General features: G+C 36.1%; 1 protein-coding gene across 10 annotated transcripts in view; it reads left to right on the top strand.

The window, feature by feature from the left end:
• CACNA2D1 (calcium voltage-gated channel auxiliary subunit alpha2delta 1) overlaps positions 1–16,226 on the top strand; it is a 400,174-nt gene that overhangs the window by 257,406 nt on the left and 126,542 nt on the right. For all 10 annotated transcript variants that reach the window (XR_011737089.1, XM_071803490.1, XM_071803489.1 and 7 more), the window contains exon 7: positions 14,513–14,644. Coding sequence is in view for 9 of the 10 variants with exons in the window: in XM_071803490.1 (XP_071659591.1) it covers positions 14,513–14,644 (132 nt within the window). In the remaining variant the exon portion in view is untranslated. The remainder of the gene's footprint in view (positions 1–14,512; positions 14,645–16,226) is intronic.

The following is a 16,226-nucleotide window of genomic DNA, read 5'->3' as shown; positions in this document are numbered from 1 at the left end:
GCAGTTGTTTTTAGTTTGCAGAATCAAGAGGACAGCAGGTGACTGGAGAGCATAGCAGAGCTCTGCAATAGCTTCTCTTCTTGTTCTGCTGCTCATAAGGTTCTTCCCTCAATCCCCTGCTCATGTTTGTTTTAATACACCGGGTCTTAGTTCTCATTTAAAAATTTTCAAGACATGAAAGATACCTGCTTGTGTGATTAGATCACATGTAGCAAAATGAAATGATATATTAATAAATATCTGATTAGTTATGACAAATTACATATTTACAGTATTTTTATTTTTTATCCCATGCCTTAGAGGTTATACTCTTCTGAGCAGAGGATGGATAGCTTCCCTGCCTTTTTGGTTTGTTATATTCCATCATGAAGTGTGAACTGGATGCCTTTGACAGTATTTTATGCTTTGCTATGGCATAAGCTGTCAAGAAGGGGGGCAGGGGTGAGATACTCCGTGATAACTTACTAGGTCATACACCTGAAATCTCATTTTGTGGAAAAAAAAAAAAAAAATTGGTTTTGGTTAGTCCTATAATGTTTCTTTAAATGTTGTCTCTGAAGTAAGTTTATAGCATAGCAGATAAAACTAATACCAGAGGCAATGTAGGCCCACTGATGAATGAGGTGGGTGCCCTGGTGGCAGAAGACACAGAGAAGGCAGAATTGCTGAATGCCTTTTTTGTCTCTGTCTACTCTGCTGGAGGCTGTCCTGGGGAACCCTGTACCCCTGAGACCCCGGATGAAGCCAGGTTAATGGAGGAGTTTGCTTTAGTCGATGAGGACTGGGTTAGGGAACAATTAAGTAGTCTGGACGTCCATAAATCCATGGGTCCAGATGGGATGCACCCGCGGGTGCTGAGGGAGCTGGCTGAGGTCATTGCTAGACCGCTATCCATCATTTTTGCCAAGTCTTGGGAAACGGGAGAGGTGCCCGAGGATTGGAGGACAGCAAATGTCACTCCAGCCTTTAAAAAGGGCAAGAAGGAGGACCCGGGTAATTATAGACCGGTCAGCCTCACCTCTGTCCCTGGGAAAGTAATGGAACAGCTTATCCTTGGTGTCATTTCAAGGCACATCAGGGATAAGAGGGTCATTAGGGGCAGTCAGCATGGCTTTACCAAGGGTAAGTCATGCTTGACCAACCTCATAGCCTTTTATGAGAATGTAACAAGGTGGATGGATGATGGCAGAGCGGTGGATGTGGTCTACCTTGACTTCAGTAAAGCCTTTGACACAGTCCCTCACAGCATCCTCACAGCTAAATTGAGGAGGTGTGGTCTAGACAATAGAGTAGTGAGGTGGGTTGCAAACTGGCTTAAAGAGAGAAGCCAGAGAGTGGTGGTCAATGGTGCGGAGTCCAGTCGGAGGCCAGTATCTAGTGGAGTGCCTCAGGGGTCAGTGGTGGGGCCAATATTATTCAATATATTCATTAATGATTTAGACGAGGGAATTGAGTGTACTATCGGCAAGTTTGATGATGACACTAAGCTGGGAGGAGTGGCTGACACGCCAGAAGGCTGTGCTGCCATCCAGCGGGACCTGGACAGGCTGGAGAGTTGGGCGGGGGATAACCTGATGGAATTTAACAAGGGAAAGTGTAGAGTCCTGCATCTGGGCAGGAACAATCCCAAGTTCCAGTATAGGTTGGGGCATGACCTATTAGAGAGCAGTGTAGGGGAAAGGGACCTGGGGGTCCTGGTGGACAACAGGATGACCATGAGCCAGCACTGTTCCCTTGTGGCCAGGAAGGCCAATGGCATCCTTGGGTGTATTACAAGGGGGGTGGTCAGTAGATCGAGAGAGGTCCTCCTTCCCCTCTACTCCGCCCTGGTGAGACCCCATCTGGAATATTGTGTCCAGTTCTGGGCCCCTCAGTTCAAGAAGGACAGGGAACTGCTGGAGAGGGTCCAGCGTAGGGCAACAAAGATGATTAAGGGAGTGGAGCATCTCCCTTATGAAGAAAGGCTGAGGGAGCTGGGGCTCTTTAGTTTGGAGAAGAGGAGACTGAGGGGTGACCTTATTAATGTTTATAAATATATAAAGGGTGAGTGCCACGAGGATGGAGTCAGGCTCTTCTCAGTGGCAAACAATGATAGGACAAGGGGCAATGGGATCAAGCTGGAACACAAGAGGTTCCACTTAAATTTGAAAAAGAACTTCTTCTCAGTGAGGGTAACAGAGCACTGGAACAGGCTGCCCAGGGAGGTTGTGGAGTCTCCTTCCCTGGAGACATTCAAAGCCCGCCTGGACACATTCCTGTGCGACCTCACCTAGGCGTTCCTGCTCCAGCAGGGGGATTGGACTGGATGATCTTTTGAGGTCCCTTCCAATCCCAAACATACTGTGATACTGTGAGTCTGTGGTCCAGAACGTTTGTACCTTGCCAGTTTTTTTGTTCTATCCTGTAGAAAACTGAAGGAATACAATATCTTTATTATTGTTTGTGCAAAAATGAATATATCTTACTCAAAAGAAGAAAAATTATTTGAAACAGTTTTTTATTTAAAATTCTGCCAGTTATCAGAAGCCCAAAGATCTGAAATAATAAAAATACTACATACACTGTTTTTTGTTGGACACGTCTGCAAGCACCAGTTTATGTTCCAGTTGTTGGATTTATGCTTTGAAAAATTTTTACATATGACTCTTCTAACTTGAGTTTACAACTGGAAAATGCCAGCCAGATGTTGACTCGTGAACAATATAGAAACTACTTACATCACAAGGCTGCTTTTGTGCCAAAGTGCCAGGTTATGTCAAGAAATCACTCAAAAGACCAAAACATTAAAGACAAAGTTTGTTACTAAGATCTGACAGTGGCATTGACAACAAATAACTTGATACTGTTCTATAGCTGACGAAGAAGCTTAGTAAGGTTATGATATGCCAAAGATTTTCCTGAAAGTCAGGATAGAATCAAAGCTGAAAGTATGTATATTAAATTAGCACCAATACCTTCAATGTTGTTACATCAGCTTACGTGAGATGGGATCCCAGCTCTGGGATCTTTATTACTGGGGATGTCTCATTTTCTGAGCCGTTGTTACATGCATAAAGCATTTAGAGGAAATGAGTGAAGTAAAATACAACGCTTGTATAGTGTTGTCAGATCCTTAAAGTGCCAAAGTTTATTAACTTGGCTTTTGGATCGCATGTTCTAATGGTAAAACAAATATTAATTCTGCTCACATATACTGGAATACCATTATCAGTGGCTTTGGTGAAAAAATAGACACTTGTAACAGGTAGGAATCTGACCATTAGTCTATAGAATATTTGTACTAAGGAAGCAGTTGCTTTTTAGATGAGAAATTACAATATTATGTACTGATTGTTGGTTTGTATATAAGAATATATATTTTGTTTGGTTTCTAATTATGCTCAGGACCATCTTGTGAGCTGAAATTGAGTGTTGTAGTTAGAACTATATAGCTATATCACTCTCAGTTATAGAAAATAATATAGCTATATTTGAATCCAATCACATTTGCTGCTGAAGATGCCTAAGATGATTAAAATTGTGATGTGACGTTGTGCTCAAGACAGAATGTCACTCTTGTGTCTGGAGGTTAAGTATTGGCTATTGACTGTGAACTTCTTTATCACTGTAAGACAAGCTGTTCTCACTTTCAGCTATCTCATTTATTTGACCATTATTCTTTCATGAAAGTTGTCTCTACCTACATTAGTATTTTAGTTCAGATCAGAAATGACCTTTGGAAGAAAACACTGTTTGGCCCAAGTTACTGCACTTGATGCTGCTGGGCTGTCTCGGACATGCTGGTTGGTTCCCCCCCATGCAGCTGAACCAAGAGGTGCCATTTCACAGGGCACCTGGCCCACACCAACTGTTAATGGGCATTCAGGTCACAGCACGGATTAGATGTAGCAGAAAGACCTCCAAATCCTGTATAACATGAACATGACAACCTCAGCATCAACTCTTTCGATATGCAGACCTGCTCCCATTGCATTGCACTGTTGGCTGATATAGGTGAAGTCACTGAAACCAGTGCACTGTTAGAAAAAAGGAGTTTCTCACTTAGGGTTATGTCTTTCCTTTTGCTTTTGTGAAACAATTGTTCAAATGGGTTGTTAGCAGATTTGGATCCTGATTTCCCTGGAGTACATCCTGAGCTGAGGCAGATTGTCAGAGCGTGATGGGATTTAGCTGATGCTAAGCTCCTGGAATTCAGTTTTGCTTTCTTCAATTACCAAATACGGAAGTTTAATATTAATAGAAATGCCTGTAAGACTAGGACTGAATTTTGTTGTATTTCACTAGGTGATAAGACTCCTTTTTAAAGCCTTATTTTAAGTCCAGATTCATACTTTTATATCCTGCTCCTTATCCTAGGAAATGTGATACTCTGTATCCTCACTACCCGACTTTGGCTGAAAGTAGCTGTTCAAATTGCCATATGACTAAGGTCTTTATAATGTATTCTTAACTGTTTTGGTTCCAGATGCATTTTTTTTTCCACTCCATTTCACTCCATCCATGTATGTATTTCCCTGACACAGTGATCTCTTCCTATTATTTGAAATGATCTATATAGAAGCACTTAGAAACCTCAAACTCAGCAACTTCTCTGATTTTAAAAGTACTGTGCATGCAGTACTTGCTAATTTCAGGAAGGATTACAGCCCTTATGGGAAGCAACGTAGCTACAATTTAGTACAGTTTAAACCATTAGGATAGGTGTATATAAGGTGATAAGATTTCTTCTCAAACTATAGGGCACATATATATAAGGTGATAAGATTTCTTTGTTTATCCTGTTTAATTTAGGGTTTTTTGCAACTTTACTGTCTCTTCCTGTGGTTTCATATAATCACAAAGTAAATTAAAAACAAGGAGACCTTCGGCAAGCACATGATTATAAAAATGTGCTTCTGTTTGGACAGTGTTTGTAGAACACTCAAAGAGCTGCAGTGTCAGATGATTAAAGCAGTGAATATAGAAAGTTCAGATGAATCCTAAGAGAATACTCATAGCATTGAAGGAGATTAAAAAAAACTGTAAAGAAGCTTGATTTTGCTGCATTCCTGAAGATCATTTTGAGTCTTTTACTATTTCAAAGTAATTTTGAGTCTTATGAAGTGATTTGTAATATGTTGTGTGTGGGGGGGTTATTTTTTAATTTACTTTAAAAAAACCCTAAAGTAACAAGTCCAGACTCCTAATTTTGTGACCTGCTTATTGCATTAGACTGACAAAATACTATGTAAAGAGAGAGCATCTGTACAGGCAACAAGCTCTGAATTTTCACCTCCCTAGTACCCTATAACCTCTTCATCTTTGAGAAGATTTTAATTCATATTCCCTCTATATAACCTGGAAAGCAACACCAAACCATCAGCCAAGGAACAATACACATGATGATGATGATGTGCTATAGAATGACGATTTCTATTTTATTTTTATGTTCTGTTTCTATGAATGCACGGTGCAGTTGTATGTAGGGCAGATGTTTCAGCTGTTGGAGAAGAAGGGACCTCTTTCTTGGGTGGCTGAATTTTAGAAAATACCTGATTTCTTCTTTGGTGCAACCTTTGGTCCAAACCACCACCGCCAAAAATAACAAAAAGAAAAGTGTTGGAAGTTTCATTACTTTTAGTCCACAAGACTCACTCATGAAGTGGTTTGAATATTGACATGGAGCAGGAGCTGTCACGTCTGCACCAGCTCAGCTGCTCAACCAGACCTTATCTCAGCAGCATTTTTCTCACATTTTGTGCTTGTGCACTGTATTCCCCTCATTCTCGGTGTGTTTTGGATTTCTGTTGCCAGAGATACATTTAGATAGATTAAACCAACCTGCTATTCATTAATATTTCATTTATATGGGGATTAGATTAGAATCCATGGACCAAATGCACCATATTATTTAATATTTTTAAAAATGCTTTAAACCTCAGAAAAAATATTATCTATGTTTTATCTGTGTTCTCTATATATCACTATATATAGATAATAACTTTATAATATATCATTATAAATTACATTATTTAAAATATAGATTTAAAAATATATAGAACATACATATATATGTAATACAGAGAGAAATACATATTAATTCAGAAGAAAATTATCCATTGTTTATTTGCAAACATTTAATAGTCACTAATGAAAAACTAATAAGAAAAGCAGTTTTACTTCCAATTCTCTTGCTGCGCTAACTCTATATAAAACTGCATTGTTTGTGGCTACTGAATTTCAGCTTCTAAAAGTACCTTTTTTCTATTTTTAACAAAGGTTGATATATCAGAATATGGCAGAAAAGAACTTTTTGCTTGACAAATCCAGTTCTTAATCTAGCTAGTCCGTGTTGTCCCTTTAATGAACTGATAAAGCTCTGTCTTAAAAGACCTGGACTCCTTGATGGTGTCTCTCAGCAAAAGGCCATCTAAGCTCTTCTACTCTAAACCAGATTCTAATTATCTGATGCAATTATTCTTAAGTAGTGTATATCCATTTGTTCTTGTGCCAGTGCCATCCTTATGCCTACCAACCCTTTTCAGGGCTGGGCTTCTTTTCCAACTCTACCTCATTTTTCTAGATTATATTACTCAAACTCTTTGTCTCTGTTCAGAAGCCAGATTTTCTGTGCCAGGTATCTTGTGGCCATTTTCAACATGTTTTCCACTTGCATTTCATCTCTTTGCCTTAATGGACAAATCAAACACACAGTATTCCAGGAAACGTGTCAAGCAATCCTTATTTTATCAATGTATCTAGTTATTTGCTGGAGATACTTGTGTTTTCCAATTTACCATAGCTGGGGAGAGGATAGAAGGAATTGCTGTTCATAGCTAATATGCTTTTTGTTAAAAAAAAAATGTAATAACTTTTTAATAGGTGATCTACATAAAATTAATGTGATAGCATCCATTTCTGAATTGAGTTTCAGACTTCAAGTATTGCAAATTATAATGGGATTTTCACCCTGCTTAGGATTTACTGAACTTGTAAGGTGCTTTAGTGACTGGAAAGTTACTGAAGTGGTGGTACCCTGGCAGACTGAAGATAAAGTTTAATAAATTATTCCACAACAGCATTTCCAGGCAGTTTTTTATTGGTTTTGTTTTGGTTTTGTTAACAACTATTTTTTTTTTTTTTTTAATAGACACTTCATAGAAGATCAAGCGTATCTCTATAGCTGGTTTAATTTGGCTGTCACTATGATATCCTTTGAAATGCTAAGAAAAAATTAGAGCAAAGTGAAGACCAGAGTTAGTATGTGTAACATAGTGATCCTTTCTTTGTGTGTTTTGTTGATATTTAATCGCCCATATTTCTATAAAAACACAACACACTAATTTAAAAATAATACTTAATCTGTGTCTTTTTTATTTTATTTTTTTAAGAAGGAATTACTTCCAATTTAAAAGGCCTGTGTTAGAGTCATCCATAAAAACTAATAACAAATAGCGGAAACTTAGGAGGTGCTAGAATTATTTTAAAAAGTTTATTGTTTTTTCCTTTATTTAAGTTCTTACTCTGTGCATAGCTCTACAAAATCTGAAAGTCTTCCAGAATGACTCTAATGAACAATATTTTTCTTACATTTTGTGTTCTTCCCATGAAAAAACAAACTCGAGTGCTTTATGGGTTGTTTAGATCAGGTATTATTCCATGCTAGAATACATGCCAATATAATTTCATACTGCAAGAAACAAGGCAAAAAACGGTGTTCATCCTTCCCAGCTCATAAGATGCACAAATACTGTTTTTGTCAGTAGGTCGCAATATGTAATAGGGGTGTCTTTTATCCTTTATAGACATGAATAACTTGTTGAAAAGTTACGAGTGTGTACTGAAGAGTCTATGACTCTGCATTGTATTAACTCCTTTTTGTTGAGCTATCATAGAAGCTTAATTCTGTCTTCTCTTCTTGACATTTTTTTATTCTAATTTCCTTCTCTTGGGTGTTTCTTATTTTAATGAGCTTTTACTGAGCTTCTCTAGCGATCAGCATGTGACAGCTGAGCCACCCAGCAGACAGCGTCTGGTTTTGCCAATTAATTTACTTGATTTGACACAGACACAACAGTACACTAGACTGCAGTGACTTCTGCAGAAAACTATTTATAGAGTGTCTGGAACATAATGTCAGATATCTAATGGGGAGTGGAGGAGTTCATTGAAAGAAAAAAAAAATACATGCTGTTTTATCATTTAGGTTTTTAATTAAGAGTATGAAATATGTACTCTCTCAGCAATTTTCTCCCGGCAATCTTGCATGTTGAAATTATTTGATTTCATTATTGATCCATATGCTAAAAATTGTGTTTTCGTACTTTTTTTAAAGCACAATTGAATGCATATGACCCAAGCAGTTCTTATTATTCTGTTATGACAGGAAATACAAATGCTACCTTCAAAGTGAGATTTTGTAACTGATTTATATATGTGAGATCCAGCAGAGTATCACTTAAAATAATGACCTATCCAATTGGAAGTGCCACTATACAATAGCTGTTGCATGTTAAATATTATATATATATAATTATATATGAATTACCTAACATCATAGTAAATATTATTAGAATAGTAATTACTATTATTAAAATAATAGTAATATGAATATTAAATATTATACAATATAATCTATATATAATATTATAAATATTATTAAATATTATTTTTCATTTCCTTCCATGCTTTGAATGAAAATTATATATTTCCTTTGCACTCACAATTTTTTTAAGGTAAAAATGAGTGAGGTTTGTTTATTTTGTAACATCTCCCCTCATTTGTAATTCTTTACCTTTCAAATTAAGTAACTAATTCCTAATATAGTAAACCTACACACAACAGAACACTTTCAAATCAGCTGGTGGATGTTTTCAAAAATAAATGCAAGTTATTAAAAAGTTTCTAACTAATCTGATAAATTTGGTATTCTGGAGCACATGCATAAATTACATTTAAAACATACAGTTTGTAGACATGCACCCCTATGATCTGTGCCTCTATCGAACAGTTTATTTTGCCTGTGTAAGTGGATAGAAGTGCATTGTTTGGAGCTCTGATTTATTTACTTAACCTCTATGGAGATGTTGGATATAATACTCTCCAGTTCTCTCTATTTTCAGAATTTTTTCTTGTTCTCTTCTAACTGGTTTCTAATCAGCTGAAAAGTCTGAGCTTTTTTGTTTGGTTGGTTTGTTGGTTTTTTTGTTGGTTTTTTTGGATGACTGTTTTGAGTTGGACACTTTCCTGAGGTTTTCTAAGGAAAGCCCAAGTATCCAAATTCAGATTTCTGGTTCCACTCTGAGGACCAGTTACCTTAGAGACAGTCTTCAGTTTGTAGCCACTATAATCTTTCCTTTGCTCTGGCCTTTTGTTCATGCTGGACTTTGCATGACAGAACTAGATGGCTTGAAACATGCATCTAAATTTGAAGGGCTGAGATTCAAGTTACTATCGGAGTAGTTCTTCAAATTACTATATTTGAGAATTATGTAGAAAGTGTGTGTGTGTGTACATACATATGTATACACATGTGCATATAGAAGCCAGTGTAAAAATCTATTTTAAATTATCTTAAAGTTAAAAAAAAAAAAAAACAACAACAACAACAAAAACAAAACAAAACAAAAACAAAAAACAAACAAACAAACCAAACCAATTCCTTCTTAGTCACATAAAAAAATGAGATGGGAGTATAACTTCCCAACCACAGTTGGGAGTAACATTCTATGTAATTTAACATAAGATGGAAGGAATGTGATTTTGAAAAGATTAGTGAAACACTTAAGTCATAAAGAAGACTGGTTTATGCCTTCAGTACAGTTTCTATAATATCTGATTTGCATGACTACTGACGGAAGTGCTTGTGTCTGCACATATATGCAAAAAAAAAAGTGTGTTTGCAAATGTATTGTCCCTTTGTGCCCACTTCTAAATACCATAATATTTAATTACAAGTATAAATTTCATTAATAACAATAACTTGTTGGTGTTATCTTTAAAGTAATCAATGAGTCAACTTCATTAAACAGGGTATGGAAGTGTAAATACTACAAGAAGATTAATGAACTGCCAAGGAGGTCCCTTCTGCTCTCCCCAGTAGATGTGTAGCTGCTGCATCAGGGAACAGCAGCTGACATATTTTCAGATATAGTAAATAGCTCTCAGGCTTTTCAAATAAAGTTATACTCTGCCTTGTATGCAGGCCAGGGCCTATACATTGAATAAATCATCAGAAGTGCGTTCCAGTTCTTTTAAAGAGAACACAGTAGTGCTCTCTATTTTTTATTGATTGCATTTGCAGAGGAAAATTGAATCCATTCCTTGTCAAGGCCCCTAAACCTCATGTCATAAAGAAGAGGGGGAAAAAGGAAAAGATGGATGGAGTTCAGTGGAAATAACCAGAAAGAATGATGTTTCCTATTGTGTGACAATAAATTTTACTTTTTCATCTTGCCCATATCAAGTGAAAGGTAGCAGTTGAAGTACTTTGAAGTACTAATCTTCAAAGACTTCTTTTAGCAGAATTGGAAATAAGCTGATTGGAGAGATGTCTCCAACTAGATTTTTCTGCCAATTATCAGTCAAGAGCACTTTCCTGTACACAAGTTAACTCAAAAGGGACTGTATGTGTTTCTACGATATGCAGAATCTCAGTAGGTGTGGCCATAACACCTCTAAACATTTTGTTTCAGTAAAATGTGTTGATTTTGAAACAGCAGAATAAATTGTATTCTTAATGTATTCATGAAATCAATATGAATCCATGTCTCTCAAATTAGGATATTCTGACAGGTGACATAGGCTTTACTACAAGCTAATGAAAATAGCACTGCATTGATTTTTATGTGCAAGTTGGGAATCATGATATTTTAGTAGGCATCATTTGAAGAATAGTTTTGTTACTGCTTGTGAGTGGTTTTACTTGCTTTTCTTTGGTTGGCAAGTTTCAAATCCATTGCTGTGGGCTTTAAACCAGAATCTAGAGGTATTGGTTTGAAATTGCGTATTACCAGACTTGATTTACAGCTTGTCTTTTGCAATCCATGGTATATTCTTTAGCAGAAGCAAAAGAACAATATAAGTTGTGGAAAAACTCTTAGAGAAATAAATTATTAAAGCTAAAATTTCCTTTTACTGATTACTTGATTGTGTAACACAAATGCAGGTGCATTTTATATGGGTGTATAGAATGAAAAACAAAGCGAAACCTGAACAAACAAAAGCAGCCTGGATGAAGGGAACAAGTTTGAATTACAAGCTGCTCCAGGAATAATTGTTTTAACGATTGTACGATCAGCTATTGACATATCAGTCCCACCAAATAAACTGTGTGTCTGTTCCAACCAACATACTCTTGTCATCATAACGAAAAAGTGAATTAAGAGGAAGGTGACATATGCTGAAGTTTATATGTATGCTGTTAACATTTATTTCTGAAATGCAGCTCGGGCACTTAACTGTGAATTTCTGGAGTGGGTGAAGAAATGTTTTTTTCAGCGCCTGAGAACAGATATGTGATGTACTGTTAACAGTCTTTTCCCAGATTTATTGCATTTTACTTCTGTTAGGATGCTCTGTTCTTGTTGCTCATCTTGAGTTGCATGTTGTTTTTTCATTTTTTTAATTCCATCTTTGTGTTGGGCTTTTTTTCTTCCTTCTGGAAGTACTTGGATTTTTTTTAGGGTGTTATATATGTCTCTGTGAGAAAGTTTTAGAGGAGAAGGAGGAAGGGGAAAGTGGGGTGTCAGTAAGATCACAAAACTCTTGACTGTGATACAAAACATCGCTTCTCCACAGATTGCAAATAAGATCTCATAAGCTCTATTTCTTGCTTTATAGCTTAATCTTCACAAGTCTAATAAAATGCTGAAATTATTGCTTCCAATATATTCACTCAGCAGTTCAGTACTTAATTATTTTACTATTTGTAGATTGTCTCATTAGTTTCTCCCTTTTTTTTATTATGGATGTGGTTTGGATAGATATGTTTATATGTATGACTGTGTATGTGCAGAGGTATGTGTAAATATTTGTATATATATATATATATATATTTTTATATATATATATTTACTTCTTTGCAATATATTTTAGGTGGTGTTACACAGATAGTCCCTGCAACAGTGTTTGTAAATGTATGGTAACAATATAGCTTTACTTAATACAGTTTATTCATTTGTAAACTTACTGTTTGAAGGAAATATCTTTAGAAATATTGTATCACATTTCTTATGTGAAGAGTTTTTCCATGGGGTGCATAGTTACCAATTTCTAAAAGCGTTTATGAGCATGTAACTTAAAAATATACTTTTCCTAAAGAAATGTTTTGCTTAATAGGGGTGTCAGTGCTCTGAGCAGGGTGGTGAAGTCACCAGCAGATTTTGGGGAAGAGGCTGCAACAATTTTAAGCCAGGGCAGGTCAGAAGGTGATAGAAATGCACTGCTTTATATTGTTAGGGGGCTTGGGAATTCAGACAGGACCCTGAAAACTAAATTCTTTATCACCTGGAAAAGAGATAAGAACTGTTGTCTCCCATGTGACTTAATTAAGCGTCCTAAGCTGCAGAACCCTAAATGCCACAAGCAACCATTGGCGCAGGCTTGCCCTGGTCCAAATACCCTGTACAGAAGATCAGGAAATGGTAACATTAAAGAGAAATATTCAAACTTGAAAGGAAATTTTTGTCTAAGTAAGTAAAGGCCAGAGCTTCTGATGGTGTCACGAAGGCACTTCTGGAAGTGACTTCTAAAACAAAATCAAGTTTAGGAAGTATGTACATGATGTTTAATTACATAGTACATCAAACTGGATCTCAAAGACAATTGAACTGTAGCTATTTGAAAATGCTAACAAACTTCTTGTGGTGTCTCAGGCAATTATTCCTTTTTCTTATGTAAACATACATATTTTTATACCTATCTACTTGACAAAGAGAGGTATATAGTACAAGTTTATTGCTCAGAAAGAATCAAAAGAGTTGGAAATTAAATTTTATATTTCTATAAAAAACTGTACCTTGAGTAATATTCTCTTAAAATTACTTTGAAAAAAACAGATGTTTCTGCAAAACAACTGTAGTAATTTTCTCCTTAACCTTTAAAACCAAGCCTATAAAATTTAACGTTGTAATCTCATTTCTCTAGTACCTGTTAACAACCTCACTTCGAAGATGGGCTCTCTAATGTAAACTTTCAACCTGTCCCTATTTTTGTTTCTTTTTTTTCACAGTAGCAGTAGGCTGCAATGTAGACCCACATACCAAATTTTGTACTGTGATGACGCTCATGTGCCTTAATTGTGAACTGTTTTTTATTTAAGCTTGACATACTCATTTTCAAGAGAAGTTGAATTTTATTTCCTGTGTGCAATACCATATTCAAGCAGGGTCTGTCTTCTGGTGTTGACTTTCATAGGATTTGTACTTAAATCTTTAGCTGTTTTGAAATGTTGGGTTTTTCCTTTTAGTTCCCTTTCTGCTTTTGGTTTGCCAGGTGTTTCAGTTTTAGAAACATTCTTTTGTGTTGCCTAATGGCATTGTAAGTAAAGAATTAGTGATCAAAACAACAAAAAACCCTTCCTTTTCTAATCAACTGAATACTTGCTATTACCTGACATGATTAAGGGTCTTTTGGGTAAAAGTAATGAAATATTTACAGCTGATTAATTGAGGTGAAAAGCATAATTTATCATAAGTTATATCATCAAGTATTTTGTACCATAACAAAATTTCATTGACTCTTGAATTTAGTCAATTGATTATTACTGTAGCAATGCTCATCAGTTGTAGAGTAAGTCTCACTACTTTTTTTTTTTAAGGCGCAGAACATATGAATATATTAGATATTTCATTATACAGTATATTTGATTCAAACAAGCTTAGGTACAGGACGACATTGTGAATATATGTTTCTGTATAACTGGCCATATCGCATTTAGCTAAAATGTGAAGTTCGTTGCAGAACTGAATTCATAAATACTAACCTTCACACTACTGATCTTTCTGTAACAAATCACATCTATGAATATTGATACCTCATTAGCCTGCAATAATTAGTACCATTGTGCATGCGGCCCACCTTAGTGTTTCAATTCAAATAACTCATCGTTGTCTTTTTCCCAGATAGTCCTGGAAAGGGAGTCCTTGATTACCTTTCTAAGAGACTGACCTACTCTTGTTCCAGCCTCTCTTATAGAGTTTGCTGTGATTAGTAGAAATATCAACTTTATAGGCCTGCGTTTACTTTTCTAGTGCTGGGAAACGCAACTAGAGTGTCGTCTCAGAAACAAAGTAATTGAAGAAGGTAACAACCCAATAGACATTGCATACAAATAATGCAATGGGAAGAAGAAAGCATGAGGAATTTAGGGAATATTCCGAATCAAGAGGAGTGTGTTTCTTTAAATTTACTTTGTTGATTAATTAAATTAAATGTTATTACTTTCTGTAATAATTCAGTTTGCTTTTTGTAGTCATTGCTGCTTGTATTAGGATGTAAATTTGTAATAACAAATATGTTTTGTCTTTGACAGCAACGATAGTGTTGAATGAGCTCAACTGGACTGCAGCATTGGATGATGTGTTCAAGCGGAACAGAGAAGAAGACCCCACTTTATTATGGCAGGTTTTTGGTAGTGCAACTGGCCTCGCCAGGTATTACCCAGGTAACTGAAGTCTCCTAAAGAACTGTACTATGCAAAACGTTGCTTTAAAAATATTCCAAATTATTTACAAGCAATACAAGATAACTAAAGATTATGTTGTACGTAGATTGGGTTTCTGTGTAACGAAAGTAACTTAGACTGTGAAATTATTCTGGTATAAAGCTGGTATGAGGGGGAAAAAACTGGGAGTGAAACCTGAACTAATATTTTTTACAGTCAGAGGAGCAGAAGATGATATCTGTTGAAAAACTGAACAGTTAAATTTTATTGTTGTATGTTTATGTGTTGTGTAAAGAATCAGTTGAATAGTTGTCAGTGAGACTTTTGGACCTGTCTAATTTTAGAAAGAGTGACTCGGTGACTAGACAGATAATCTTATGGCTAAAGTCAGTAAAAATCTGTTTGCAGCATGATGTGTTTATGTCTCGCAGAATCCATGATCTCTGACGCTTATGTCTTTGCTATTAGAGCTAAGACCAATGAATACAACTTGATTACTTTAACCAGCAACTGTTCCACCTGTCAAAGAATCCCATTACTGGATCATAGTAATTAATTGAAACAGATGTATATTTTACTGATTTTAGATCACCAGTAACCTTAATTCGGTTTTTGATGTGTACTAGCTAATGGAAAGGCTTGTTTTATGGCAAGGCATTCCGGTTGTGCTGCTGCTGTTCTTATTAAGTGATGCTATAATCAACAACAGAATGATGTGTCCACTGCACACAAAACAATTGTGTGCGGTGATTTGTCTCCTGCCTACAACTGGTTAAGGAAGAACTTTGAGATCCCTTCCCTTCTGTTTATACAAGATTGTTGGTACTTCTGAAGGCGAAGGGGATTATTGTAAAGCTGTTACTGTATCATTAGCACAATTGGTAGCACAGCGAGAGAAACTGCCTTAGGCTAGTTTACAGGGGAAAAAAAAAAATCATAGCACTTAAGTCCTGTTTCTTCTGTCATGCTACGTGCTGATGAAATAAATACAGTGAGATGGTGCAGAAAAAACATACTGAAAATGCTAATTTCATATTTCTTTCCTTTCCAAATGTTCTCTTTAGTTGATTTGGGGATTTCTTAGTTCTGTGTTTGGGGTCACCATTTCTCCCAGCTGACTATATAACGATGTTTTTTAAGTGCTGAAAAATTAACATTTCTTATAAGTGTGGCAATCTCTAGGGAATGCATTTTCAAGTGTAAGATTATCTTATACGTTGAAAAATGTATTATTCTGTCTAGCTAAACTCGCTACTCAATTTGTTTACCAACATAACACAGGAGCTTCAGAATCTCTATATATTCTTTAGAGCACTTCTATGAAATGGGAGAAGCTTGCTTTCTCTGTTTTTCTGTGAATATGTTGATTGTATATAATCCATCTAAACATAATTTTATATTTGTATATTTTTATATGTATTTTTGACACCCCACGTGGAGTACTGTGTCCAGTTTTGGAACCCCCAGTACAGGATGTGTCAGAGCAGGTCCAGAGGAGGCCATATCAATGATCAGAAGACTGAAACAGCTCTCCTGTGAGGACAGGCTGAGAGAGTTGGGGTTGTTCAGCCTGGAGAAGAGG

Source organism: Patagioenas fasciata, chromosome 1 (assembly GCF_037038585.1).
Source record: "Patagioenas fasciata isolate bPatFas1 chromosome 1, bPatFas1.hap1, whole genome shotgun sequence".
NCBI classification, from domain to species: domain Eukaryota; kingdom Metazoa; phylum Chordata; class Aves; order Columbiformes; family Columbidae; genus Patagioenas; species Patagioenas fasciata.
The sequence above is the reverse complement of the archived record's forward strand: the minus strand, read 5'-3'. Positions and strand labels throughout refer to the sequence as shown.